Below are 26,777 nucleotides of genomic sequence, written 5' to 3' on the forward strand. Positions count from 1 at the left end.
TCGATCTCCTGACCTCGTGATCCGCCCGTCTCGGCCTCCCAAAGTGCTGGGATTACAGGCTTGAGCCACCGCGCCCGGCGAGCTGTTTCTTTAAACTCCGGCTACCCTGCAAGATCAGGATTACCCAATAAAATAGGAGAACACCCATTAAACTTGGATTTCAGATTTAAAAAAAAAAAAAAAAAGTTATGCTTCTCTATATAAGTATGCCCCATCCCATGTGGTATTTATTTGAAATGCAAATTTAACTGAGCCTCTTATTTTTATTTGCTAAATCTAGCAACCTTACACCAGGAGGTCTTCATTACCCTCATTGAGGTAATTAATTTGTAATTCAAAATTTCAGGGTCTTGCTGATGTGTTGTCAGATCTCTGAAGGTCAGTGGCTCTGAGGGCGAGACCTGAAGTTTGTTGTTTTGAGTTCTGTTTCGTTTGCTGAACTCTCCTTCCCACTTTTCCTTGGATGGTGTGAGGATGGGATGTGTGTGTGTCCAGAGAGACAGGGCTGGTGGGTAAAGTTCCTGTTAGAGCTGGCAGAAAAGAGGTTTTTTTGTTTTTGTTTTTGTTTTTGTTTTTTTAAAAAGACAGAGTTTTGCTCTTGTTGCGCAGGCTGGAGTGCAATGGCGCGATCTCGGCTCACTGCAACTTCCGCCTCCTGGGTTCAAGTGATTCTCCTGCCTCAGCGTCCTGAGTAGCTGGCATTACAAGCATGCGCTGCCATGCCTGGCAAATTTTGTATTTTTAATAGAGACGGGTTTCTCCATGTTGGTCAGACTGATCTCGAACTCCTGCTTTCAGGTGATCCACCCGCCTCAGCCTCCCAAAGTGCTGGGATTACAGGCGTGAGGCACCGCACCCAGCCCAGAAAAGAGTTTTAAGACAAGGGAATCTTTCCCCAGCAAAGGCCCACGTTACATGGCAAGAAGGTGTTAAAGCAGGTGGAAGGGATTCCAGAAATATTCTGAAGGGTTAAAAAAAATGGGCCTGTTGCCAAGAACATAAGCCACAGCACAGCTAGTTGGAAAACTATGTAGTGGATGCATCATTTATCAACTACAATGTTAGAACCAAATATCCAAGACCAAATAACTGGCAGTTAGAATTGGCCCGGTTGTTCCTCTTGAATTTAGTGGTTAACAAATAAGATATTGAGTTGCGTACTGTGTGTCAAGCACTTGCTGGGCACTGGAGAAACTGAGATAAATAGGGTTAAGGCTTCCCTCCTGGTTCACTGAAGGAGACAGAAATACACTTATTAAAGGATGTTGTGAATAGTGTGACAGATAAAAGTATGAACAGAATGCTGGACCGGTGTTTCTTGCAAAACCTACTTATAATGAGGTTAAGTTCAGTCAAACACATTTTTTTTTTACCATTGATCCCCCGTGATGATTTTTATTTGATCAAACGTGATTGTTATTTTCTCAAATTGGTTGTTTTTCTTAAAAAAAAAAAAAAAATGAAAACACATTTACACATATTTTGAATACATGAAGCCATGTGTAAATATTGGCCTTCTGGGAAAATCTAGCTTATTGCCTGCTGTTTTTGTAAATAAAGATTTATTGCAACATAGCTACACTGATTGATATACTGCTGATGGCCACTTCTGTGCTATCATGGCAGAACTGAGTATCTGCCTCAAAGACCATATGGTCTTCAAAGCTGAAAATATTTACTATCTAGTCCTTTAAGAAGATGTTTGCTGACCAAGGAGAGTGGCTCATGCCTGTAATCCCAACATTTTGGGAGGCCAAGGCTGGATGATCGATTTAGCTCAGTAGTTCAAGACCAGCCTGAGCAACATGGGAGACCCTGTGTCTACAAAAAAATTTTATAAATTAGCTGGGCATGGTGGCACACCCATGTGGTCCCAGCTACTCGAGAGGCTGACGTGGGAGGATCACTTGAGCCCAGGAGGTCGAGGCTGGAGTGAACCGTGATCACGGCGCTGCACTCCGGCCTTTCCAGCCTGGGTGAGACAGGAGACCCCGCCTTAAAAAAAAAAAAAAAAAAAAAAGGGCAGCAGCAGCTTGCCGACCTTTAAACTACGACAGCAGTACTTTATTGTTGATTCGTTCTTGCAATTTTCCTTTCGGGTTTATGTGTTCTTTCAGTTTATTACTTGGCAGGGACAAATCTTTGCTTTTAATTTTAATAAATGAAACAAACCTAATAAGACACCTTCACGTTGAAAAGAGTCCGCTAGAACTTTAAAATCACGCACATGGGCCATATGGGCGGCTTTGTGTTGCTCCTGACAACCAACGCAGATGTCTACTGAGAGCCAAATGGTGGGTGGTGCCGGCTGGGAGGTGCGCAGGGAGCGCGGAGGAGTCCAGGTGTTTGGTAGCAGCTGAGGTGGATGGAGGGCGGCGTTTCTGAGACGAGCATCACACAAACTGTGAGTTTTTATTACTTCATTAATTTAAGCTCCAGTGACGATTTAACTTCTGCTATAACCACACATTAATAAATGAACCTGCCATTAGAACTTAGTTATTTAGAATCTATATTGTTTTCTATCTGGCAAACATTTAATAAGCTCACTTCCTTTTCCTTGGTCTGGTTAGACTCAACCAGCAGTCGGTTCCTACTTGGGGCTTATGGAGACAAAGATAAAGCAGACACTGCTGTTGACCTCAGAGTGTTTACACTGGAAATGAGACAGAGGATTGTTAAAGAGTCCAAGCCAGGCGCAATGGCTCACGCCTGTAATCCCAGCACTTTGGGAGGCCGAGGCGGGTGGATGACGAGGTCAATAAATCGAGACCATCCTGGCCAGCATGGTGAAAACCCGTCTCTACTAAAAATATAAAAATTAGCCGGGTGTGGTGGCACGCGCCTGTAGTCCCAGCTACATGGGAGGCTGAGGCAGGAGCTTGCAGTGAACCGAGATGGTGCGGCTGTACTCCAGCCTGGGCGACAGAGCCAGACTCCATCTCAAAAAAAAAAAAAAGAAAGAAAGAAAAAGAAAAGAGTCCAATCACTGATAGAATTAAACAGAGGGACTCTTAATTCAAACTGGAAGGTGAGCAAAGACTTTCACGTGGCAAAGAGTCGAGACTTAGAAGATAAATCAAAGTGTCAACAAAACGAAAAGAGGTTGAAAAGGCTTTTTCCACCAGAGAAAGTTTTGGCAGAGGCATGGAGTGATGCAATAGCATGGAGCTACAGGGAAATAATCAGCACGTTGGTGAAAACTGAGGTAGGAGTATTTGGGTGTGTGGCTGGAGAGCTAGTAAGGAGCTGAGTCATAGTGGACTTTAGCTTTAACTTGAAGATGATGGGGAGTTATGTAGGCAGATGTGCCTTTTACATTGATCCTTCAAAGGGAGGAAATACTGGAGGCCATGAGTTCAGTTCAGAGGCTACTGTAATAGTCCTAGCTGAGAGATGGAGGAAGACAATAGTGGGGACCGAGAAGGGGAATATAGGGGAAAAATGAGAAATGTACCCACTCCTCTTTAATTGCAGACTTAGACAATTCACTGTCATTTATGTTTAATAGTTCTCATTTTGAAATATTTATATTTACATCTATTACCTACAAAACAGGAAATAAACAAAATTGTCTTTTAGTACAATACAAAATTCCAAAGGAAGAAATGGTTTTCAAAAACTTTGCACCCTGGTACTCAATTTGAAGGATGTAGAAGCAGGAATAGCTACAGTCCTTAGGCTAGCACCAAGTCCTATTCTAATTAGGTTTTTCACCTTTACTCGTGCCATCAGAGATTGTTTTCAGTTCTCTGTTCTCACTTCCAGATATCTACTTTTTCTTTAACAAATTAGCACCTAAGGCTTATTAATTCCACCAGCAGATGGTCCTGACACATATAAGTCTCACCATGAAAACGTCTGCATTTTTAATCAGGATGTTCTTTGCCCACATGGATTCTTCCCCAGCCTGCATGAATAGCTTGAGGTCTGAGGCATTTCAATGAGGCTCAGGTGGTCTGGCTATTGACAAACATGACCTTCACCCTCCAGTCTCTCCAGCACTCCCCCATGCTGCACGCAGTGAATTCCAAATGCCAAGGAAAGAAATTGGGCTAAAATCCCTATTGGAACGGATGTCTTGGAAAAGCGTGTTTGTTCTGATCCTGTAGCCGCGGAGGCTCTAGGGGAAAAGTGACTCTCTACCCTGTCCTAGTGGGAGATGGCAAGAGATGGGAGCCGATATCATGACTTTACCTTACATCAACCTGTCGCTGATGGTGTTTACTGTTAAGTGAATTTCAAACTCTTTGACTTGCCATGACAAGGCTAGTGAGAACAGTATAGACCACTCAAAATGAGCCACTTCTGAAACGCCTCTTACACAGCAATTTATACATAACCATTTAGACACTTTGGCAGCAAAAACATCCAGGTCACAGTAGCTCAATGGTTAGGCACATGTGTCTCCTGGTTGCTTCTAACCACATTGTTGATAGACACCCAGCTTCCTCCCCATGTTATTATTGTAGGCCTTGAGGATCTCTGCCAAATACTGTTCAGTCTAACCTATATACAAGGTGCCGTATGAGGGCTGACAGAGGGCTTAAACATTTATATTTTCTTAGGTCAGATAGTGTCCTAGACACCGCAGATAAAAAGACGTATTTCACACAAGCTCCATCCTCCTGGAACTCGCAGTCTAGAGGGGAGGCCTCCCAGCTGTTAATGGTATATCTTGCAATGCAGTAGCTCCAACATGGCGGTGTTCTCATTCTGGATGAGGCCCAGAATGAGAATCCAGAGGTGGGATCAACAAACTCTGCTTTTGAAGGCTTCATGGAAGAAGTGATGATGATTATGGGTTCCCAAAGAATGACTATGAGTTCTACAAGGCAAGAAGGGAGGAAGAAGTTCCCAATCCACCAAGGAGGCCACATGGGCTACTTCGTGTTGCTCCTGAAACACATATACCAAGGGCCAGATAATGGTACCAGCTCAGGGAAGTGTGGCAAGGAGCTGCACAGAGCGCAGGTGATCTACGGCTGCTGAGTTGGAGGGAGCAGTCTCTGAAGCGAGCATCACACCAAGCACTGAAGAGCCGGCCACCTTTGTCGGGGGGAGCTCCCTGCTTCTGTTCCTGCCTCCTAAGCAGAGGCAGCATCCACAATGCCGACTGTCTAGGTTCTGGTTTGAAAGAGATCAGACAGGGTGCTTCAAGCCTCCCCAAAAGGACAGTTTTCTGGGGACAGGCCTTTTCTGTCACTTCTTCCTTCAGCTGCTGATTTTCAAATTTTGGTGTTCATAAGACTCTGCCGGTGCAGCAGTTCTCCGAGTGTGTTCTAGAGACCAGCAGCATTGGCATCACCTGAGAACTTGTTAGAAGTGCAGAAATCAGACCCCACCCAGACCTATTCAATTAGAGACTCGAAGAATGGAGCCTGCTCCTCTGTGACTTAATGAGCCCTCCATGTGCCTCTGATTCTGACCTAAGGTGTTCATTAAAAATACAGTTTCCTGGCCAGGTATGGTGGCTCATGCCTGTAATCCGAATACTTTGGAAGGCCGAGGCTGGTGTATCGCTTGAGCCCAGGAGTTTGAGACCAACCTAGACAGCATGGCAAAACCCCATCTCTACAAAAAAAATACAAAAATTAGCTGGGCATGGTGGTATGCGCCTGTAGTCCCAGCTACTTGGGAGGCTGAAGGAGGAGGATGGCTTGAGCCCAGGAGAGGGAGGTTGCAGTGAGCTCAGATCACATCACAACACTCTAGCCTAGGTGACAGAGCAAGATTGTCTCCACCCACCCCCAACAACAACAACAACAACAACAAAAGCAGGTCTGAGATTCTGAATCATTCGAGTGACCAAACATTTTAAACATTTTGCCAATTATTGGACCACCTTCATGGGCCTTGCCTTCTCAGCCACACCCCTAAGCAGGCCTCAACTTTCCCTGACACTCCTCCCCACATTTCTGGGGTCACTTTCCCCTGAGCCTGGTATTCAACTCCTCACTATGCCATTTCCTATCAACTTCTCCGAACCTTAGTAACTGCAACTATAAAATGGAACAGTAATACAGATCACTATAAGACCGTTCAGGCTTGTCAAGATTTAAGATGTCTCTGTGCCTATTACCCAGGGTTCAACCCTCTGCTAGTTATAGTGGATAATTATAGGTTATTACCCAGGGTTCAACCCTCTGCTAGTTATAGTGGATAATTATAGGTTAGTTAAGAAAACAAACCTGGAAATATATGGTGATCAATGCGTCCCCACTGATGGATCAAAACTGACTAAAACAGCTCCAGAAAGCATTTAAAGAGTGTGCCATGTGGGAATTCTGGGCACTGTTACCTCCTTTCTCAGCCTTCAGCTTCCTGACCCAGGGCCATGTAGAATCAGCACTGTTTGGGTTCCTTCCTCTGGCCCATCTCTGCCCAGGACACACCTGTACTTGGTTCCACCTGTAGTTCATCACCCATCATAAAGGCCTCCAATCTGGATGCAGACTCATATGTGAAGATGTTAGGAAGAAGAACTTCTGTATAGATTGGGATATTTGATGGGATGGCCTTGTAGAAACCTTTCCAAACTTGAGAGACTAGGATTGACTTGGCATTACTTGAGTTGCTCTGAAGCCTTTGGCAGCAAACATCTCTTCAGAAAGTTCCTTCTTGATTCAGTGATCCCTTTCATGATTGAATTATGCTCAATGACTTTCTCAGCATATTTCCAGAATATTAAGTCTTCCTTCAAGAATGTATATTTGAACGAAATCCTGTCCTCTCTTTTAATATGGGGTGATATCTTAGCTCTATTATGCTTTTAAATTAGTTGGTTTCAAATGATGTATCCTGGATCAGGCCTCTGGAGCTTGAGATAATTTCTCTCTCTCTCTCTCTCTCTCTCTCTCTCTCTCTCACACACACACACACACACATACACACACACACACACACTCTCTCTCTCTCTCTCTCTCTACCTATAAAACGATTATTCTAGAATGTAGGGGGGTGAGGAATTTGTGGCTCTCACTTGCTATAGAAAAGATAGTCTTGAATCCAAGTTCATGATTCACTCCAAGCTGGTGCAAAATGCTTTCTTCCTCAGATGGTAGCTGAGTGCTACCACTGGCAGCTTAAACAACCAAACGGGCACTGCCAGAAGTAAAGATAGCTGAACGTTAGCCTTAAAAGCTGTCTCTTGTGCAAGAAAAGTTTGAGGTAAGTCAAGCAAATTGCAAAGATCGGCAGGTAAGGAGGTGCTACCCTGTTTGGAGTGGTGAGAAAAAACATGGCAAAATGCTTGGATGAATCAACTTCCCTGCTGTGGGCGAGGAGATTTTGATGAAGCATCCATACTTTTAAGGGATATAAGACTGATGTGTCTGTGTGTATTGCTTCGCAGCTAAATTGAATATTCCATAAATTCTGAACACCTCTTAGCCAAGAACCAGCACCCCTGTTCCTCTTTTCACTGAGGCATGTGTGTGTGAGTTCATCAGAGGATGCCACAGTGGCAGTCAAAACACAGAATCCTCCAGGGTCTCCACTCCAGGCTTCTCTATATAACTGATGACTTCAATTTCTGTCTCAACGGAACCAGCTTTCTGCAAAACAAATCATCTTTCCTTAGATGTCTTTTAGAGAACTTTTGGGTTCTTTGAAATCTTTACACTTGGCTTTAAGTCTATTATTTTTTAAATAAAAATAGTAAATGTTCACTGAAGAAGATGTGAAAAATAAAGTGGAAAGAAGAAAATACCTAGCCATACACCTTTCTCCCAAACACAGCCCACTGCTCCTCCTAAGCCTTTCTTTCTAGGCATAATGTTTTCTTTAGACTTACTTGAAGTCATATGGATACACATCTTTTCTTTTTAGCCGGAGTCTCACTCTGTCACCCTGGCTGGAGTGCAGTGGCATGATCTCAGCTCACTGCCACCTCCACCTCCCAGGTTCAAGCAATCCTCCTGCCCCAGCCTCCCAAGTAGCTGGGACTACAAGCACACGCCACCATGCCCAGCTAATTTTCGTATTTTTAGTAGAAACGGGGTTTCACCATGTTGGCCAGGCTGGTCTCGAACTTTTGATCTTGTGATCCCCCCGCCTCAGCCTCCCAAAATGCTGGGATTACAGGCATGAGCCACCACGCCCGACCGGATACACATCTTTAAAAATTGATTTCTTTCTCTCTGACATTACTGATTATAAATTACATTGTTAAATGTGCTTTGGTGGCATCACTTTTGATAGCTGCATCATAATTCCATCCATAATTTACTATAGTATCCCCCTAACTTTGGACAGTTCTGACCCATTTTGGCTATAATGAATAATGCTGATAATAATTGGAAAATTGGTAACAAAAATAAAATTGCCTGTAAGAGATCCTATTCCTTTATTTCATTTACTCATCCAACATATTTTTTACTACCTGCCCCACACCAGCCACAGTGCCGTGTCTTGGGAATTCACTGATGGACACAGCAGGCATGGCTCCTGCTTTTATCCATTTTACTTTTAATAGTTTACAGGCAACCTAATTGGGGGAGGAACCCTCTCTGGTTGCCATTGTAGAAACAAGGAACACCTGGAAACCAGTCTCATAAACTGAAAGCTCAGGTCGGGCGCCGCGGCTCATGGCTATAATCCCAACACTTTGGGAGGCTGAAGCAGGCACATAGCTTGAGCCCAGGAGTTGGAGACCAGCCTGGTGAGACCTTGTCTCTACAAAAAATATCTAAATAAGTAAATTATCAGAAAGCTCAGGATTTGATTTTTTTAGAATAAGCCTTTCTTTTTTACTGCTAAAGGCCAACTTTCTTCCTTCACAGTACATTTGTTTGTTTGTTTATTTATTTATGACAAGTTCTGACTCCATCACCCAAGCTGCAGTGCAGTGGCACAATCTCAGCTCACTGAAACCTCTGCCTCCTGGGCTCAAGCCATCTTCCCACCTAGCCTCCCGAGTAGCTGGGACTACAGGTGTGCACCACCATGCCTGAGTAATTTTTGTATTTTTTGTAGAGATGGGGTTTTGCCATGTTGGCCAGGCTGGTTTCAAACTTGTGAGATCAAGTGATCTGCCCATCATGGCCTCTCGAAGTGCTGGGATTACAGGCATGAGCCACTGAGCCCGGCCCTTCACTGATGTCTAAATTTCTAACTGAGGTCTAAGTTTCTAACTGAGGTCTGAACAAGCAAAAACTTGCTTCTAGGATGGCAGAGCTCCTCTAAGTCCTGGAACTTTGGGCACCCACCCCAAGCTCAGAGGTGCACATGACCATGAAAAGCAGAGGGTTTCCTTTCCCACTAGCCAAACATTTCCCAGCGGTCACCCATAGCACCAGCGTGCCCTCTTGTCACCCTTGTAGCACAGCCTCTGAGAATGGGTTGGATGGTTTGTCCTTGGAGGTGGAGGCTGTGCACGGCCTCATGGGGCCCAGCTGTAGGCAGCTCTGCACTCGCTCTCATCCTCTCTCAGGTGAAGAATTTAGGCCATAGGGCCCACAGCACCAGGCTGTACTTCATTTCCCCCATTCTATGCGCTCTTTCTTTCTTCTCTCAGTCTCTAACTGCTTTGTTTTTATGTGAAACTCTGCAATGTGAGAAGAGAATAAGTTGTCCTGAGAAGCCAGGCACTGTTGAGTGCTGCCATTCATCCTCTACTTATTCTGAAACCGGCTTGTCTGCCTCAAGTTGTTATTTTATACACTTGACTTGATTTTAATTAACAACAAATCACAACCTTATACAATAAGCTCTTAAACCAGTTTATTTCACCAACTTTGGAATATTAAAGGAAATCTTTCAGGGCTCTGTAGGGAAATTAGATACCAGCATTAAGATGTTCCATTAAGAGGCAGGGACAAATGACTTCACTTGGCTGCTTAAACTAGATGTCGGCTGGGTACGGTGGCTCACACCTGTAATCCCAGCACTTTGGGAGGCTGGATCACTTGAGGTCAGGAGTTCAAGACCAGCCTGGCCAACATGGTGTAACCCTGTCTCTACTAAAACTACAAAAATTAGCTGGGCGTGGTGTCGGGTACCTGTAATCCCAGTTACTCAGGAGGCTGAGGCAGGAGAATCACTTAAACCCAGGAGGCGGAGGTTGCAGTGAGCCGAGATGGCTCCACTGTACTCCAGCTTGGGTGACAAAGCGAGACTCAATCTCAAGCAAACACACAAAACCAGATGTGTTTACTCAGGAGTGAGTGTGCTAGAGCAAGGAGGGACTGACAGCACACATCCAGAACCGGCACCAAAGCTCCACCTTGGGGTTCACTCTTCTTCCCAAAGAACTCAGTGAACAAGAGCAGATGGGCCATTCCCCTGATAAAGGAGAACACAAGGATCCAACCATGGGCAGAATGATTCTTTTGCCAGCCTCCACTCTCTACTTCAGTCGGCTAGTAACTGTAACTGTCTATAAATCCTTCCAATACCCAAACTGCAAATGCTAAGGAATGTTCACCACGTATTGAAATTAATCATTTTGGTGAGTGTTTCCATGAACCCTTTATTTTCCCTACAACCAGTCACCAGGTGGTTCATCCAATCATGAGTTACTTCATTTGAGAGAAACCTAAATTTACTAAGAAAATTGTTTGATCTAAATCAAGGATTGGCAAACTACAGCCGCGCGCCAAATCTGGCTTGTTGCCTGTTTTTGTAAATGAAGTTTTACTGGAGCACAGCCACGCTCATTCATTAGCACATTTTCTGTGGCTACTTTCACACTACAATGGCAGAGTTGAAGAGTTGAAACAGAAACCATTTGTCCCTCAAATATTTACTACCTGGCCCTTTACAGAAAAAGTGTGTTGAGCCCTGATCTAAATAACTGTTCACTTTAAGGATAAATTTGACAAAGTGCATTAATTATACACTGAAGAATCACAAACCATTGCTGAGAGAAGTTAAAGAAAGCCTAAATAAATGGAGTGATATGCTATGTTTATAGATAAGAAGACTTCATATTATTAAGATGTCACTTTTCCCCAAATTAACTTATAACTCAACACAATATCACCCCAAATCCCAGCTACCTATTTTTGTAGAAAATTATCAGCTGAATCTAAGATGTATATGAAAATGCAGAGGACCTAGAATAGCCAAAACAACTTATTAAAAAATGTTGGGCCTTACACAAATGGTCTCATGGTTTACAATAAAGCTACAGTAATCAAGACAGTATTGTATTAGCATAAAGACAGACAAATAGATCAATAAAACCAAACAGATACTCCAGAAATAGACCCAACTATATATAGCAACTAATTTCCAGCAGAAATGCCAAGACAAGTCAATGGAGAAAGGATTATTTACTTCAACAAATGATGCTGGAACAACTGAATAGCCATAAGTAAGTGACCACTGGGCTGAACCTAAGTGCTCTGAATGGTGAACAGACCTAAGAAAATGCATATTGGGTGAAATAATTTGCCTTTTCTATAGTCTTTTTTATACTAAAGAGCTAAAGTTCCCTCTGAAAATTCTCTATTAACTTAGATACTCACGTGGAAACATGGAGTCTTAAAACATTAGCGCTAAACAGAACAATGTACAATCTCATTTGTGTCCCTTATTATACCAGAAAGAAATTCAAAACTCATAGGGTTGAAGAGATTGTCCAAAGTCAGTTAAGGGATGGCTGATATGAAATTAAAATTTAAGACTAACTGGAAAGAACACTTGTAACTCAGTACCTTTCCAATATGTCAATAATGAACATGCATAATAAAACAATCAGGCAAGCAGGCATAGTGGCATGCTTCTGTAGTTCCAGCTACTTGGGAGGCTGAGGTGGGAGGATCGCTTAGACCCAGGTGTTTGAGACCAGCCTGGGCAACATAGCAAGACCCCATCTCTTAGAAAATACAAACAACTGAATCAGCCAAAGAACAGAATAACTGAAGCAACAGAAATGCTCGTGGCCTTCTGAGTAAAAGCCCTGCCTTGTAATATAGAAAACTAAACCCAGTGACAGATCCCAGGGGACTCAATCCTGGACACATATGGCATATCATAAGAACTTTCAATATTACCTCATAGTTAGCAGTTACAAAGAGATCTTTGATATTACTTTTTGGTGCTGGAATTGGTGGAAACAACTTGATCCATAAATGACATCTGAAAACAGAGTAAAGAAGGAATTAGGTGAGCATGAGTATACCTTTTGTCTCTAAATATCTACTCTAAAAATTGACCTGGTTAATTCTAGAACCTGCTGTTTTGTAAATTCAAAATCTTTATGTACCAAGACTTCCAAAATTATAGGTGAAGACTTTGTGGGTACCACAAGGCTTTGTTGTGGCTTCTGAGTCATCCAGGGAAGACCAAATGGGAAAGTGCTTTGTGTCAGTGGGTGTTACGAGGCCTAATCTTTCAAAATGAACTTTCAAGTGTGTGATGTTGTGCCGTTTCCTGCAATGCTGATTGAAGCATTCCTTCCTCAACTGTGTTTACTCACAGGGTTTACTTAATTTTGTTTTTTTTGAGACAATGTCTTGCTCTGTCACCCAGGTTGGAGTGCAGTGGCACCATCACAGCTCATTGCAACCTCCATCTCTTGGGCTCAAGCAATTCTCCTGCCTCAGCCTCCTGAGTAGCTGGGACTACAGGCACGTGCCACTGTGCTCAGCTAATTTTTGTATTTTTTGAAGAGACAGGGTTTCACCACGTTGCCCAGGCTGGTCTCGAACTCTTGACCTCAAGTGATCCTCCAACCTCGGCCTCCTAAAGTGCTGAGATTACAGATGTGAGTCACCATCCCCAGCCGAGTTTATTTGCTTTTCATCTCCTTTGTACTGCCTTCCCCCAACCTGTAGATGCCATCTAAATATAACGTTTATAATATAGTAAAGCTGTTTAATAGAAAAGTCATTTTCTTTTCTTTTCTTTCCTTTTTTTTTTTTTTTGAGATGGAGTCTCACTCTGTTGCCCAGGCTGGAGTGCAGTGGTGCCATCTCGGCTCACTACAACCTCTGCCTCCCAGGTTCATAGCTGGGACTACAGGCGTGTACCACCACGCCCGGCTAATTTTTTGTATTTTTAGTAGAGATGGGTTTCACCACATTAGCCAGGATGGTCTCGATCTGCTGACCTCATGATCTGCCCGCCGTGGCCTCCCAAAGTGCTGGAATTACAGGTGTGAGCCACCGTGCCCAGCCCTTATAAAACTCATTTTCTAAATTATGAAAGGGCCAAGACAAAACATGTTTTTAAGTCTCCTAAAAGGTCTTGTGCCTTACTGAATGCTAAAATGGGTAAGGGGTACTTATGGGCTATTTGCAGGCTCTAGGATAGGACACCAGATCCACATGCGATTTCTAGAATCTGTGTTTGACCTAATAGCCATCAGCCACTCAGAGGCCTGGTGACCTGATAGTTGAGGATGATGATGTGCAGGCATTCTGGTGATTTTAACCTTCCTGAGCTGTGAAAAGCCTATGTCGACAGCTTACCCAAGACAGCCAAGGACCGAGTGGAAGACTGAGAAGGAATCAAAAGAACCTGCAAATAGAAACCTTCACAGATATTAAAAGCTGTCAACAACTTCAAGTAGGAGTGAGTGATAGCCGAGGGCTGCGTTGTGCTCTGTCCAACTTCTGTAAATCACCTCTGATATTTCCACTTTTGATTTGACCTACACTCATCTTGGACAGGTCATCCAGGCACAAAAATACCATAATTTTACCAGATAATAAGAACCTTCTGCCTACCGGAGGCATGGTAAGCCTGTAAAAATGCAGTACTCAGACCCCACTGCAGGTACCCAAATACTTACATTCTACAGATGAGCAAGAGAATTAACAAGATGAAGCAGATGGTTGCCATAAGCACAATGAGAAACCACTCTCTCAAGGGCTTGTGTTCATCTTTTCCTGGTGGAAAACAAAAAAGAAAGAAAGAAGATAAAGTCCAAGTCAGAAGCAGCAGGTAAAAGAAATGATGAGGCTTGGGTCATCAGACAGCTCAGGTTTGAGTTGCTGGTGCTGGGTGGTGCTGGGCAAGTAACTTAATTTCCCTGAGCCTAAGATTTCTCGTCTGTTAAAGATGGGTAACAGCCATCTCACAAAGTTGATATAGGGTGAAATGAAATGGCGGCAGTGAGGCCACTTTTTTTTCTTAAGGAATGATTTATTCAATCAATCAGCAAATATTGATGGCGTTCATTCCATGCACTGTGCCACTTGAATCCTGAAGCTTATTTGTTTTTGGTACGTAGTAAGGTTTTTAGATAGAAAAATCCACAAAAAGATAAGCCTACTGAGTAACCCAGTTGCATCACAATCAAAATATTTTACGAAGTTGGAAATTAAACTTTTGGAGGAAGTAAAGAATGAGATAATACTTGTAGTGAACAATAAAGGTATTAGACCCTAAGTGCTTTTCAATCTTAAATACCTTCAAAGCACCCGTTACCATTTTACAGATAGGAAAAGAAGCAAACTGCCATTAAGTCAGTACAGAAAGTCAGTATTTTGTATGCCACTTATTCTCTGTTTAAATTGGCTTTGAATCTACATTCAAGGGACAGATTCTTCTAGGAACTTCTATGATAGCTTTGGGGTGTGTAATTTGTCTTTTAAGTACTAGAAAGGCATCCAAGACAAACTCAAGCCAGGTGGGGTGGCTCATGCCTGTAAATCCAAGCACTTTGGGAGGACAAGGCAGGTGGATCATTTGAGGCCAGGAGTTCGAGACCAGCCTGGCCAACATGGTGAAATCCCATCTCTACTAAAAATACAAAAATTAACCAGGTGTGGTGGCAGGCACCTGTAATCCCAGCCACTTGGGAGGCCGAGGCACAAAATCGCTTGAACAGAGGCAGTGGGGGTTGCAGTGAGCCGAGATTGTACCACTGCACTCCAGTCTGGGGGACAGAATGAGACTCTGTCCCGCAACAGCTCCCCTGCAAAAAAAAAGAAGAAAATAACTCAAGGCCATTTACCAAACAGTGTTTGAAGAGGTTATGTGTTTGCTAACCTGCCTGATTGAATAAGGTAAATCCTGCGTCATCTCCCTGAATATGAGTTTCCTTTCTGTGGGAGAGGCTGCTCATTCACTGATTCCTTTATTCATCCATTTAACAAATATTCATTGGGCTCCTATTGTATGTTTGGTACTGTACAAATTACTGGGATTCAGTGGTCAAAAGATCACATATGGGTGCTCCCGTCATAGAGTCCATTAGGAAAGAATCACACTCAGCAAAAAGCAACACAAGCAATGATGTAATGACCAGTGTGCTAAATACTGTGGTGAGGTTTCAACCACACTGCACCAGGAGAAAAGGTTACCATCCCCAGTTTGCCATGATTTGCTTCCTCTAGAAAACAAGAAATACATAAGTGGAATTTTCAGGTCCTTGTTAATAGCCTAAGACTTCCCAAACCTCCAAAATACTTAAAACTCAAAACATTCAAGTAACAAGAAGGAGAGATGCCTTGGGATATAATCCTAGTGATTCCAGTCTTGCCTTGTTCTCTTGCTTTTGCTTTTTTGCCTCCTGAGGACCCTTACCCAGGCTTTATCTTCTGCCTCCCGAAAGTTTTAATCTCCTTCTTCATCTCTTCTGTTCTGCTTTCAAATATTCATGGAGTCCTTCATCTTGAATAAGCCATTACCTTGCTCTGCCGTCTGTCTCCACTGTCATCAAACATGTTCTTACTTTATTTCCCAGTCTAAATTATTGAATAAGAGCCAGGTGCGGTGGCTCACGCCTGTAATCCCAGCACTTTGGGAAGCTGAGGCAGACGGATCACCTGAGGTCAGGAGTTCAAGACCAGCCTGGTCAACATGGCAAAACCCTGTCTCTACTAAAAATAGAAAAATTAGCAGGGCGTGCTGGCTCGTACTTGTAGTCCCAGCTACTTGGGAGACTGAGGTAGGACAATCGCTTGAACCTGGGAAATGGAGGTTGTGGTGAGCTGAGATCGTACCCTGGCATGCCAGCCTGGGTGACAAAAGCGAGACTGTCTCAAAAAAAAAAGATTCGGTCCGCTTCATTTCCCATCTCTAACACTGCTTTTTTAATCACGGTGACTTTCTCCTAGTCTAATTCAAAAGACGCTTGTTTTCTTTTTCCAGCTTTATTTTTACTGACCTCCTTCCTGAATTTCAGGCTGTGGATAGTTGAGCCCACCTTGAAACCGAGTCCTCAGCTTTATTGCCCCAATCTTCCTCTTCTTAGATGGCACTTCTCCCCATTTTAATTTTGACTTGCCCTCTCCACTCATCCTTTGACCCTTTGGTATTTTCCACTGTGGTCTATTCTTTGGACTTTGAAAAGTATGTTTATACCGCTTCATCTTTTAATTTTGGGAAATCTTTTCCTAGGTTTTTATTCCTGATCCTGCCTGATACTCAGCTCCAGGCCTAGATCTTAGCCTGTCCGTAGGTGAAACCTGCTCGGATATTTCTCAAGGCTGACAACATTCAAAACCAAATGCGTGCTCTTCTTCACATCAAAACCCCTTCTCTCAGTAACTGCCCATTTCAGTCTCAATCCTTCCAAGCCCCCAAACCTGAAGCCTTGAAGTCACTTTGACTCTTTCCATCCTTTACAGGCCCTGTCCCTTCTCCTCATTCCCTCGGTTCATGTCATTACTGTGTACCCAGTGATTAGTGCCAGACAGGCATGCTTTGTCCAGTGCTTTCATCCCTGCCTAGTCTGGACACCTGGCTTCTAGTGTCAGCTCGCTGTGGAGGTGGTCATTCTGGGCCTTGGTTTCCTCATCTTAAAACATGGCAGTTGAAATATATAATCCTGCAGATCCTTCCCCAGCCAGCACCTTTTCTAGCACCACTCACTCAGTACAGGGTACTGTCACTTCATATATACATACCTTTAATAAAATTGGTTTTAGAAAAGGAGTGCCTTTTTGGGCCGGGTGTGTTGGCGTAATCCCAGCACTTTGGGAGGCCAACGGGCAGATCACTTGAGGTCAGGAGTTCGAGACCAGCCTGGCCAACATGGTGAAAGCCCATCTCTACTGAAAATATTAAAATTAGCCAGGTATGGTGGCGCCTGGCTGTCATACCAGCTACTAGGGAGGCTGAGACAGGATCGCTTGAACCTAGGAGGCGGAGGCTGCAGTAAGCTGAGATCATGCCACTGCACTCCAGCCTGGGCTATGGAGCAAGACTCTGTCTCCAAAAAAAAAAAAAGGAAAACAAAAGTAGTGCCTTTTTGCTGCTGGAACTTTAAAAGTTGTAATAAAATATAAAAATTAAAAAAGAGAAATCAGTAGTCACTGGAAGTAACTAAGAGCTTATTTTCTATACATATTTTTATATTCCCTTTTTCTGAGTGCTTCTAGGTGCCCAGATACTGTGTAAAGTGCTTCACGTACATTCTCAATTCTCACAGCGATGCTTTGAGATGGACACTATTATTCTCACTGTACAGATGCAGGAACTGAGGCAGAAAAGGACAGAGTAAGTCAGCCCAGGCCACCCAGCAAGGAAGTGAGGGAGCCCAAACAGTCCGTGCTCTTAGCCTTGATGCAGGAATTCCATTCCTCTCCCTCCCTCTGCAAAACTGAGGGCACACTGAATACACAGGAACTTCACTTCACTTATTCTAAGTATTGCTTTTCCTTGAGAACTCTCCGGAGCATCATCCCTGTAGCTCTCTGTGCTTCACTGTGGGAAGCCCTGTTCTATTGTTTGCATCCCCGCTGCCTGATAAGGCTAAGTGTGCAGGCAGCTTCTCTAATTAAAGGTGGCTGCTTTGCAAACTGCCGTTCCTCCTGACATTCCCCAAACTCTAGGTGAGACTGAAGCACTTGATTAAAAACCTATGACTATACTATTTATTTCTTTATATGAGATAGAGTCTTGCTCTGTCACCCAGGCTGGAGTGCAGTGGCATGATCATAGCTCCCTGCAGATCCTGACTCCTGGGTTCAAGCAATCCTCTCGCCTTAGCCTCCCAAGTAGCTGGGACTACAGGCGCGCATCACCGTGCCTACCTAATTTTTAAAATCTTTTGTAGAGATGGGGCCACAGTATGTTGCCCAGGCTGGTCTCAAGCTCCTAGACTCAGGCAATTCTCCTGCTTTGGCCTCCCAAACTGCTGAGATTACAAGCGTGACCAACTGTGCCTAGCCCTATGGCTATAGTTATTTTTTTTTCAAGTTTTATTTTGAAATATACTTATGTCTATTGTTTTACAAAAAAGCATTCGCCACATTTTGTTAAATAATGGAAAATGGACCCTTAAAGTGGCAAAGCTTTTATTTTCCTAAATCCTACAGATACTCGATGGTTCCAGGATTAATATTCAGTTCTCTGGATTGGAGCTGAGTGCTCTGTTAGACTTCGTTTTTACTGCATTCTCTCTTAGGTAATGTGAAGAGTAGCAAATCAAATACTGTCTTACTTTATCTCCCAGTCTCATTTCCTGAATAAGGCATTCAGCCTGCTTCATGGCTCCATCTCTCAAACTATTCCATGCTCGTAACCATTATGCAAGTATCCCGATAACCACATTCAGAAACTGTAGGTTCAGAGACACGGGATTCTAATTCAGCAAGTGGTACATCAGCAGAAAAAATGTTATCCTGTGTACAACTAGGTTAAACCAACAGAAAAAGTGTGGGTCCTGCAGAAGGAAGGGGCAGTGCTGTAAATAATTATCAGGGTCACACTGTCAGTCACGTTTGGGTCTTAAATTGTGCAATACCCCCTAGCCTGATATGGCAAGTTCTGATAACAGTACCGTTTTCTTCTGACCATGATTACAAAAATCTTTTCAGTTAAACCACTCTCGAGTTATTCACTTCAGCCCTCATTTTGATAAGCGAAGATTCTCACTGAATTAGCAAAAATATAGAGGCAACCCTGATTTTATTTCATTAAATGAAAAAAAGTTATTGATGCATACAAAGTACTACGTGAGAAGCAAAGTCATGGTCACTGCCAGGAGGGAGTTGGCACATTAGTCATTTCTCCTGGCCTGGCTTCTCCAGTTGCCCCAAATGCATTAGGGCTACTCACCTGTAGCCAGTTGAAAACAGAACTAACCCCTGAGAACACAATCAAGGTCAGCTTTTCCTTGAAGAAAATATAAATTGGCAGGAAAATTTTGTGCAAGAAAAAGCTTTCACGTACTCATTGCCAAGTAGAAATTACTTGTGGATTACTTGTGGTCAGTTACTTATTTATGCCAAAAAAAAAAAAAAACCACCCAGTAGATTAGTGAATTAAAGTAAGCACCTACTCTGTTTTGCTGAAAGTAGAGCAAGGAGAGAAGATCCCACTGAGAGCATACATTCTTTGGGTCAAAATGATTAAGAATTTCAATACTTTAAAAGTTGGGAGATCCCATAATGTAGTCTTAGTTTGAATTCTGTGGTCTCCAACCTTGGAGATTTTAAAAACAAAATGTATTTCCAGGTAATTTGGCTCTTTTCTCTGACTCAAGGAGAATACCTTTCTTGCCATTAAAAAGGAAGTCACAGATGTTTCTTTTCAAGAAATCAATGGGCACTGCCATTTGGTTATGCAAAAATGAGTTTCAGAAAGAAGAAGTCACACAGCCTGTCCTTGTAAGGAGGACAAGCTCTCCAGACTCCCTATTTGATTCCTGGGTGCTTTTTAGGCATCGCTAACTTAGACCATTTGGGAAATTCAGTTTCTGGTGTCTGGGGACCTCAGTTTCCATTATTTTTGACATCTTAACCATTTGACCTTGCAAAGAAGCCAATAGTCTGCTATTCTTCTATGACCCTAGAATGTATATGGAGTGGGACATGGGGTGCAAGTGGGCTGAGACAGTGGCAACACAGAGGGCAGAAGGACTCCGGTATTGCACCCAAACTAGTCCCAGCTCTGCCTCTGGGAGTTTTGTCAAGCCACTTCTCTTTTAGGGCTGCAGTCTCTCTTGCTCTAGAATTCTATGATCTATGAGGTTTACACTAATAGCTCTTAGGAGGTAAATTTGATTTGGAAGCCTGTTCCACCTTAAATTGTGCATGTAAGTATGAACTTTCAGTGCTTACATATTGATTTTGAATCTGATTTCAGACTCAACAATAGGTTTCCAGGGAAAAGAGCTAATTAGTAAATTGATGGGATGCTTCCAACGGAGCAGGCCTGCTGTGTTTTTAGAACCAGCAGGTGCTGAGAGAAGTTCAAATGGCACCAACAGGGTTGGATAATTGAGAGGATGTCAATATGGTAGTCTATGATACAGGGTTTAACTAGCTTCCTGTGACTTGCCTCTGGTTGGAGGGGAGACTGTGGCATCATTCATGAATGAGCACCCCAAACCAGATCACAGGCTCCCAGTGCAAGCAAGTCAGGAGCAGACCTTTTGGGTGAGTGAGCTTTCGAGGCAGCTGTCAAATGGACTGTGGGAGGTACCTGGTTTAGAGAAATAAAAAGAGGACAGCAAAATGCAGCTTCAGTGAACAAAATGTGGAGAGTAGTGAAGGACCCAGATCAAACACACACAACCTGCACTATCTTCGTCTGGTGGAACTGGGCTTGAATGAACTGAATAGAGAGAGGAAATGGAGACCGTGTATTTGTGTACATGCATGTATTTGTGTGCATGCATGTATTTGTGTACATGCATGTATTTGTGTGCATGCATGTATTTGTGTGTGCATTCAGCATTAACTGGATGGTTCACTGCAGTTAATTTTACTGCTTGTTAAGTTTACTGCTTGTTTGCATTATCCCCCAGTAGGACTAGACTTGATGAAGTTGAGAGGGGAATTCCTCATGGCAGTCTTCTTCTCTGCAGGCTTTCCCACAAAGCACCAAGGGCCATGTACCTTCTAGGGCCCCCCAAGCAACCCAGAATTTTCTTCCCTGTAAGGGGCTGCTGGGCCTGTTTTATCAACCTGCTAAAGCAGATGAAAGCTGGCTGCAGAGCATGTGGTCATCACATAGAAGTAAGCAACAAGGGATAAAGAAGTTTAGTCCTAGACTGAGTGTGGTGGCTCAGGCCTGCAATCCCAGCACTTTGGGAGGCCAAGGTGGGTGGATCACTTGAAGTCAGGAGTTCAAGATCAGCCTGGCCAACATGGTGAAATCCTGTCTCTACTAAAGATACAAAATTAGCCAGGCGTGGTGGTGTGAGTAATTCCAGCTACTCTGGTGGCTGAGGCAGGAGAATTGCTTGAACCCCCATGGGAGGTGGAGGCTGCAGTGAGCTGGGATCATTGTGTGACTGCACTCCAGCCTGGGGGACAGAGTGAGACTCTATCTTATTAAAAACAAAACAAAACAAAACAAAAAAAAACCCCACAGGTTTAGCCCTAGTTCTGCCACTTGCTACCAAAGTGACCTTCAGCAGGGTAGCCTCTCCAGCTTCTATGTCCTGCATTATAAAACAGGGAGACGGACTGAATAAATTAACACATGTGAAGTGCTTAGCACAGTGCTGGTACATAGGTGCTCAATAAATATTACTTATTGTAATTACGATTAGGATGAAATGCATTGTATCAACAAATTCATCAAGATAATTTCCCTTTCATCAAAGCGAGGCCAAAATTGGAGTGCTATCAGAATTCCCAAAATGCAGAGTGATAAACTCAGGTCAGGAGAAATAAACACACACCAAATATTCCAGATACTGAGGAAGAGAAATGGAAGTTCCTGCCCTTCAAGGATTTAGGGTTCATAATGTTCATGTTAATGAACATTATGAAGAACTTGGACAGGAACATTTAGACAAGAACGGCCTGAAGAAACTAATTTCATTCCCAATGGCTTGTCTGGATGGAGACTGACAAGGTCAAGAGCTGGCAGAGCTTCCTGCTTTCACAGCCCCCAGCCCCTCTGCCTGAGCTTGGCCCATCCTCCAGCCTCAGTTTCCCTGGCTGGAGTAATAACCACCAGGGCCATGGAACATCTTGAAAAGAACCCAAGTGTGGAGCCAGTCCTCTGGGTGGGTTGCAAACCCAGGTGTCCCTCTTACTATCTGTGTAGCTTCCAGCAGTTCCTTCACCTGTCTGCATCTGTTTTCTCACCTGGGTGATTAGGAAATCATGTATGTGATGATAAATAAGATGATGTAGGTGAATATGTCCTGCACAGGGGCTGGCCCCCTGACAGAGTCCCTCCCTCCCCTAAGCTGCCATCCCACCATGAGGCAGGATGTATACCTAGAAGGGTGGTGCAGACACCAATAGAGGTGGCTGTGCCTGAAAGCGCTGTGGGAACTCCCTGCTCCTGGCAGTTGGAGATGAAATCTGAAAGGTCCCTGTTAACCCTCCTTCAGGCCAGTGGGATGACCACTGGGGTGAGGCAGTCCTGCTCCGCTGGTGGGAACAAATGGGGCTGCCAGGTGGGATCTAACCAGGCTGGACAAAAGGAAGCAGTGTGACCAAGCCATCTGTCTACACAGGAAAACCAGAACCACAATAAGCTGTGTTAGTCTTAAGTCAGCCTAAGTGGGTCTTTCATGTTGTTACTGGGTCAACTCTTGTTCCTTTTAAGCAATTTTTGCTACGGTATAGACCCGGAGGCTCCCATCTCAAACCTCACAAGAGTTTTGCAAGATTATTTTGGAAGGCCTGGGGATAGCTCATGTGGACCCTTCTACAACATTTCCCTTTCATCTTTCTTCTTGTTTCACCATAGTGTGAGAATTTAACAAGAAAAAGTTGCTGAAGGAGAGGGATGGGATAAGGAGAGACAGAGAGAAGGGATCAGAGCTCCAGGTAGGAGTCAGAGTCCAAGGAATCAGGTTGGAGCTGCGGGACCTTGGCACAATGCAGGCAAACTAGAAAATGAAGATGTATTTGATGGTCCCAAAGGTGACTCCAGTTTTTGCTTGCAGGTGCCCAGGACAAAGGTACCAAGTCACCTCATACATCAGCCCATTAATGTCAAGTCAAAAGGAAAAGGCACAGGAGTTTCTCTGGGATGGCCTTCCTTCCAGCCCATATTCCCATAGGCCACCCTGATACCCTATTTCAACCCATTTTCATTAAGTCCTAACAGATTCTAGGCTGTGTCACAGGACTCTGAGTCACCCACCGCACCAGCTCAAACTCTTGAGAGGAAAGCAAAGGCCAAGATTTCCTATGAGCAACACATCTCTATGTTTAAGGAGCTGCTGGGGGCAGCAGGTGCTCCTGTCTGCTGTGACCTCGTGACTGAGTGATCTGAAAACTGTGCTGAGTCTTCTTCAACTCCCCTGGGTGTAGGTGCCATACATCTCAAGACTAAAGAAAGCTTTAAAAAAAAAACATTTTTAATGGAACCCAGTAGCATCATTGCATAGATCCTGGCCATCAAATTTTGCCTTCATGAGGTCAAAGCAAAACCCCATCGTTTCTTTGAAGGGCAATTGCAGTGATTGTGGTCTGTCACAGAAGAAGCAGGTCTCAGAACCACTGATCCTGACCAAAGACACAGCCAGAAATAAGAGCAGGGTAGACCCACATAACTCTCTTTTTCCGTAAGCAAGGACATGACCATGGGAAAATTTATTTTCATCATTCCTTGTTTCACACTTGGCATTTGAGCTTCATGGATGGAGGAAAGAAGAGAAGGTGATGGACTTGAGAAAACACACAGCTTCATGAAGACCAGGGTCAGGAAACAAAAAGTTTCGATAAACAGGAGACAGCAAAGATAACAAAGGAACAGAAGAATCGGAAGTTAAGAAAGTTTAAAAAGGAGAAAGACATGTGAAAATTGGGAAGTTAGCTCTTAAGATAAGACAGAGAAGCCAGCTGACATAGGGCAGTTGATAACGAGTACTGATAAAGTGAAACTGCTACTTCCATAAAAAAAAATTCCCGCCCAGCTCAGTGGCATGTGCCTACAGGCCCAACTACTCAGGAGGCTAAGGCAGGATTGCTTGAGCCCAGGAGTTTGAGACCAGCGTGGGCAACATAGTGAGACCCCTCATCTCTTAAAAAAGACATTCTGAATCAAATTGTAGGTCTCATTCAGTTTTTGAGAAATCTTCCAAAGGAGAAGTCACTATATCAAAAAGACGCCTAAGGTGCATGTTTATCATAGCACAATTCACAATTGCAAAGATACAGAATCCCCCTAAGTACCTATCAACTGAGGAGTGGATAAAGAAAACATGGTAAATATACACCATGAAATACTACTCAGTTGTACAAAAAGAATGCAATAATGTCTTTTGCAGCAACTTGGATTGAATTAGAGGCCATTACCCTAAGGAAAGTAACTCAGGAACGAAAAACCAAATACCACATGTTCTCACTCATAAATGGGAGCTAAGTTTTGGGTACACAGAAGCATACAGAGTGGTGTAATGAACACTGGAGACTCAGAAGGGGAGAAGGTGGGAGGAGCATGAGGGATGAAAAATTACCTATTGGGTATGATACAAACTATTCAGCTGATGGGTACAATAAAAGCCCAGACTTAACCACTATACAAGTCATCCATGTAACCAAAAACCACTTGTACCCCTAAAGCTGTTGAAATAAAACAATTATTTTTAATTAAAAAAATTCCATGCTCTGGAAATTCTAGGACAGGAGAGCCAATCAGGCACTGTTCAGAGCAAGCGAAGAGCACTCACTTGCTAATTATACCCTCTCCCTGCTGTCCCCTGTGCCCCTTGGCTGGCCAGGGACCTTACCAACAGAGCTGGACAGCACCCCCTTCCTCTCCCAGCTCCCCTTATCTCATCAATCAAAGCTTACCCTGTGTCTCATTTTTTTAATGAAATAACCTTGGGCTATAATGGGTTAATTAGTTAATCAAATCTATTCTAATTCACTAATTGGCTCATATGTCATCTATTTGAGAAAATCGTATAAATAGCCACTTCTTGGCTGTTTGCAACTGCTGAGTCATTTAGTATCTCAGGACCTCCATTTTCTTACTTTAAAATAACGGTAGGGGGGAATTAATGTCTAAGAAAGGGGTGATATTTGAGTTGAGTCTTGGCGTAAAATGGAATGGAAGGGCTGCAGCGTGCTATTTTTAAGATAAGGCAAAAGAGGAGAGAGCGTGTTCAAAGGAAATGAATGTATCAGCAAAATCGCCTGATAGACTTCTAGCTGAGCATAATTATTGCTGCATCCTCAAGGGATAAAAAAGAGCCATGCAAAATGTCCCAGAGGGGCTTGGACTTCCTATTATGTTTATTAATCATCTTGATGAAAATGGAAAGTCTACATTGATTAAATTCACTAATGATCCTAAACTGAGTGAGGAGTAAATTCCAGAAAGGATGGATTTATAAGGTGAGTAGTAATATTAATCAGCTCATCTTCATGAAAAGGGTGGCAGTAAATGAAATGGGATTTGCTATAGATAATGGCAACGAGGTACACCTGGGGGGAAACGATAATGAGTCCAGATTCAAACTAGGAAGGTATTATTTAGGAAATAATAATGGTGAGAGAGCTCTAAAGTGGAGAGTGAATAATAAATTAAAAACAAGCTTAAAATAAGCGCTCATTATGGATCACAATTTCACTCTCAGCACTTTTGCAGTGGGGTGGTACAGAGAAGGTGAACGTGAATGGCAGAGATGGAAGCAGGTTTGTAGTGCAGCACTTATATTTTACTGGTGAGGACACTGAGGCCCAGAGAGGTTAGGTATAGACCGACTAGGTCAGGGTGGAAAAACCCTGTCACGCTGGTCACCACTCTGTCCCCTGCGGTGGTGGCAGGAGATCACGATTCCTTCTGACAATCTAAATTTAGCCTCAGAATCCTCAATGCTGCACTCTAAGCAGTCTCTCATTACTTTGCTCATAAAATATTATCTCGTGTCATCTCTAGCTTACATCATAGAGCTAGACGTTGGCAGAGCCGTGGCTAAAAACCTAGATGTCCTGAATGTCTAGTGCTTCTATTTCACCCTGTACGTTCTAAATTCTCAGCAGGCAACATTGACTATAACTTCAAAAGTCAAAGACTCAGAAAGCATAACTCACTTCTTATCCAGGGTTCTGACCTTGGTGCCCATCATCTTGGTTTAAGTTTCCTTAGACAGCATTTAAAAATCTCCCCAATTGAATATATAGAGAGAGAGGTGTTGGGAAGACACTTAGAAATAGCAATAGTTTTGAGCCAGTGAGTTTTGTGCCCCTGGGGAGTCACAGAAAGCATTTTTAAAAAGAAGTCTATTGAATTCAAGTAACAAAAATTAAACTTCCACCTTAGGCATTTGACAAAATTAATGACCTTGTTAAAAATTCCCTGAGACTGATGAATGCTTCTCATATTTGTTTCCCTCCTGGGGAACAGAGTGAATTTTCCCTGTGCAAATGGAGCCATGTTGAGGAAAGTCCTGTGTGTGCTGGGTCAGTTTAGTTAGGTGAGGGTGTCAACCTAGGGAGGAGGGGAGGGAGGGGAAGATTGGTCTCAACAGAATTGTGAAGCAGGTGAGTTTGGCCCATTCTCACTTCCTTTTAGTGTCCTTTCAGTTCCCTCTCCCCAGGAAGGCTCATGATGCTCCTGTAAGTCTCTCTGATTGATGCGACGGCTACTCCTTTAAGGCTGAGCTGGTTGTGTGTTGCACAACTTTAGGGGACGCTATTCTCCTTTGGGAACTCGCTAACTTAGCATGACCAGCCCTCTGGCAGATTCAGAACAGTTCTCCATTTATTAGGCCTTTCCTTATCTTTCCCAGTCTTCAATGGAAACCTATCTTCTATGTGTCAGATCAGAGTCATTTCCACATGGGCTAATGGGTCACTGCCCAAGACTTTCCTGAAGACCCACCCCATAGCTTAAGCAAATGAATTAAATAGTAGAACATTTTGGCATGTGCCTGAACGAAATCTCTCCCATGTATACTCTTCCAATGGTTAATGAATACCTCATAGGATTCATGAGAGATAGCATCCACA

General features: G+C 43.4%; 1 protein-coding gene across 2 annotated transcripts in view; it reads right to left on the reverse strand.

Moving 5' to 3' along the window:
• Positions 1 to 6,971: 6,971 nt before the first annotated feature.
• Positions 6,972 to 26,777, reverse strand: part of IL5RA (interleukin 5 receptor, alpha) — a 52,130-nt gene continuing 32,324 nt past the window's right edge. Inside the window, exons 10-12 of one of the 2 annotated variants that reach the window (XM_011996813.1) lie at positions 13,742 to 13,838; positions 12,000 to 12,084; positions 7,372 to 7,556 (exon numbers count right to left, since the gene is read on the reverse strand). In XM_011996813.1, coding sequence (XP_011852203.1) covers positions 7,470 to 7,556; positions 12,000 to 12,084; positions 13,742 to 13,838 — 269 coding nt within the window. In that variant the 3' untranslated portion in view covers positions 7,372 to 7,469. Of the gene's footprint in view, positions 7,557 to 11,999; positions 12,085 to 13,741; positions 13,839 to 26,777 lie in introns of both variants that reach the window. The other variant, XM_011996814.1, reaches the window with a different exon arrangement.

The sequence above is a fragment of the Mandrillus leucophaeus genome, unplaced genomic scaffold (assembly GCF_000951045.1).
Source record: "Mandrillus leucophaeus isolate KB7577 unplaced genomic scaffold, Mleu.le_1.0 Scaffold525, whole genome shotgun sequence".
In the NCBI taxonomy this organism is placed as follows: Eukaryota; Metazoa; Chordata; class Mammalia; order Primates; family Cercopithecidae; genus Mandrillus; species Mandrillus leucophaeus.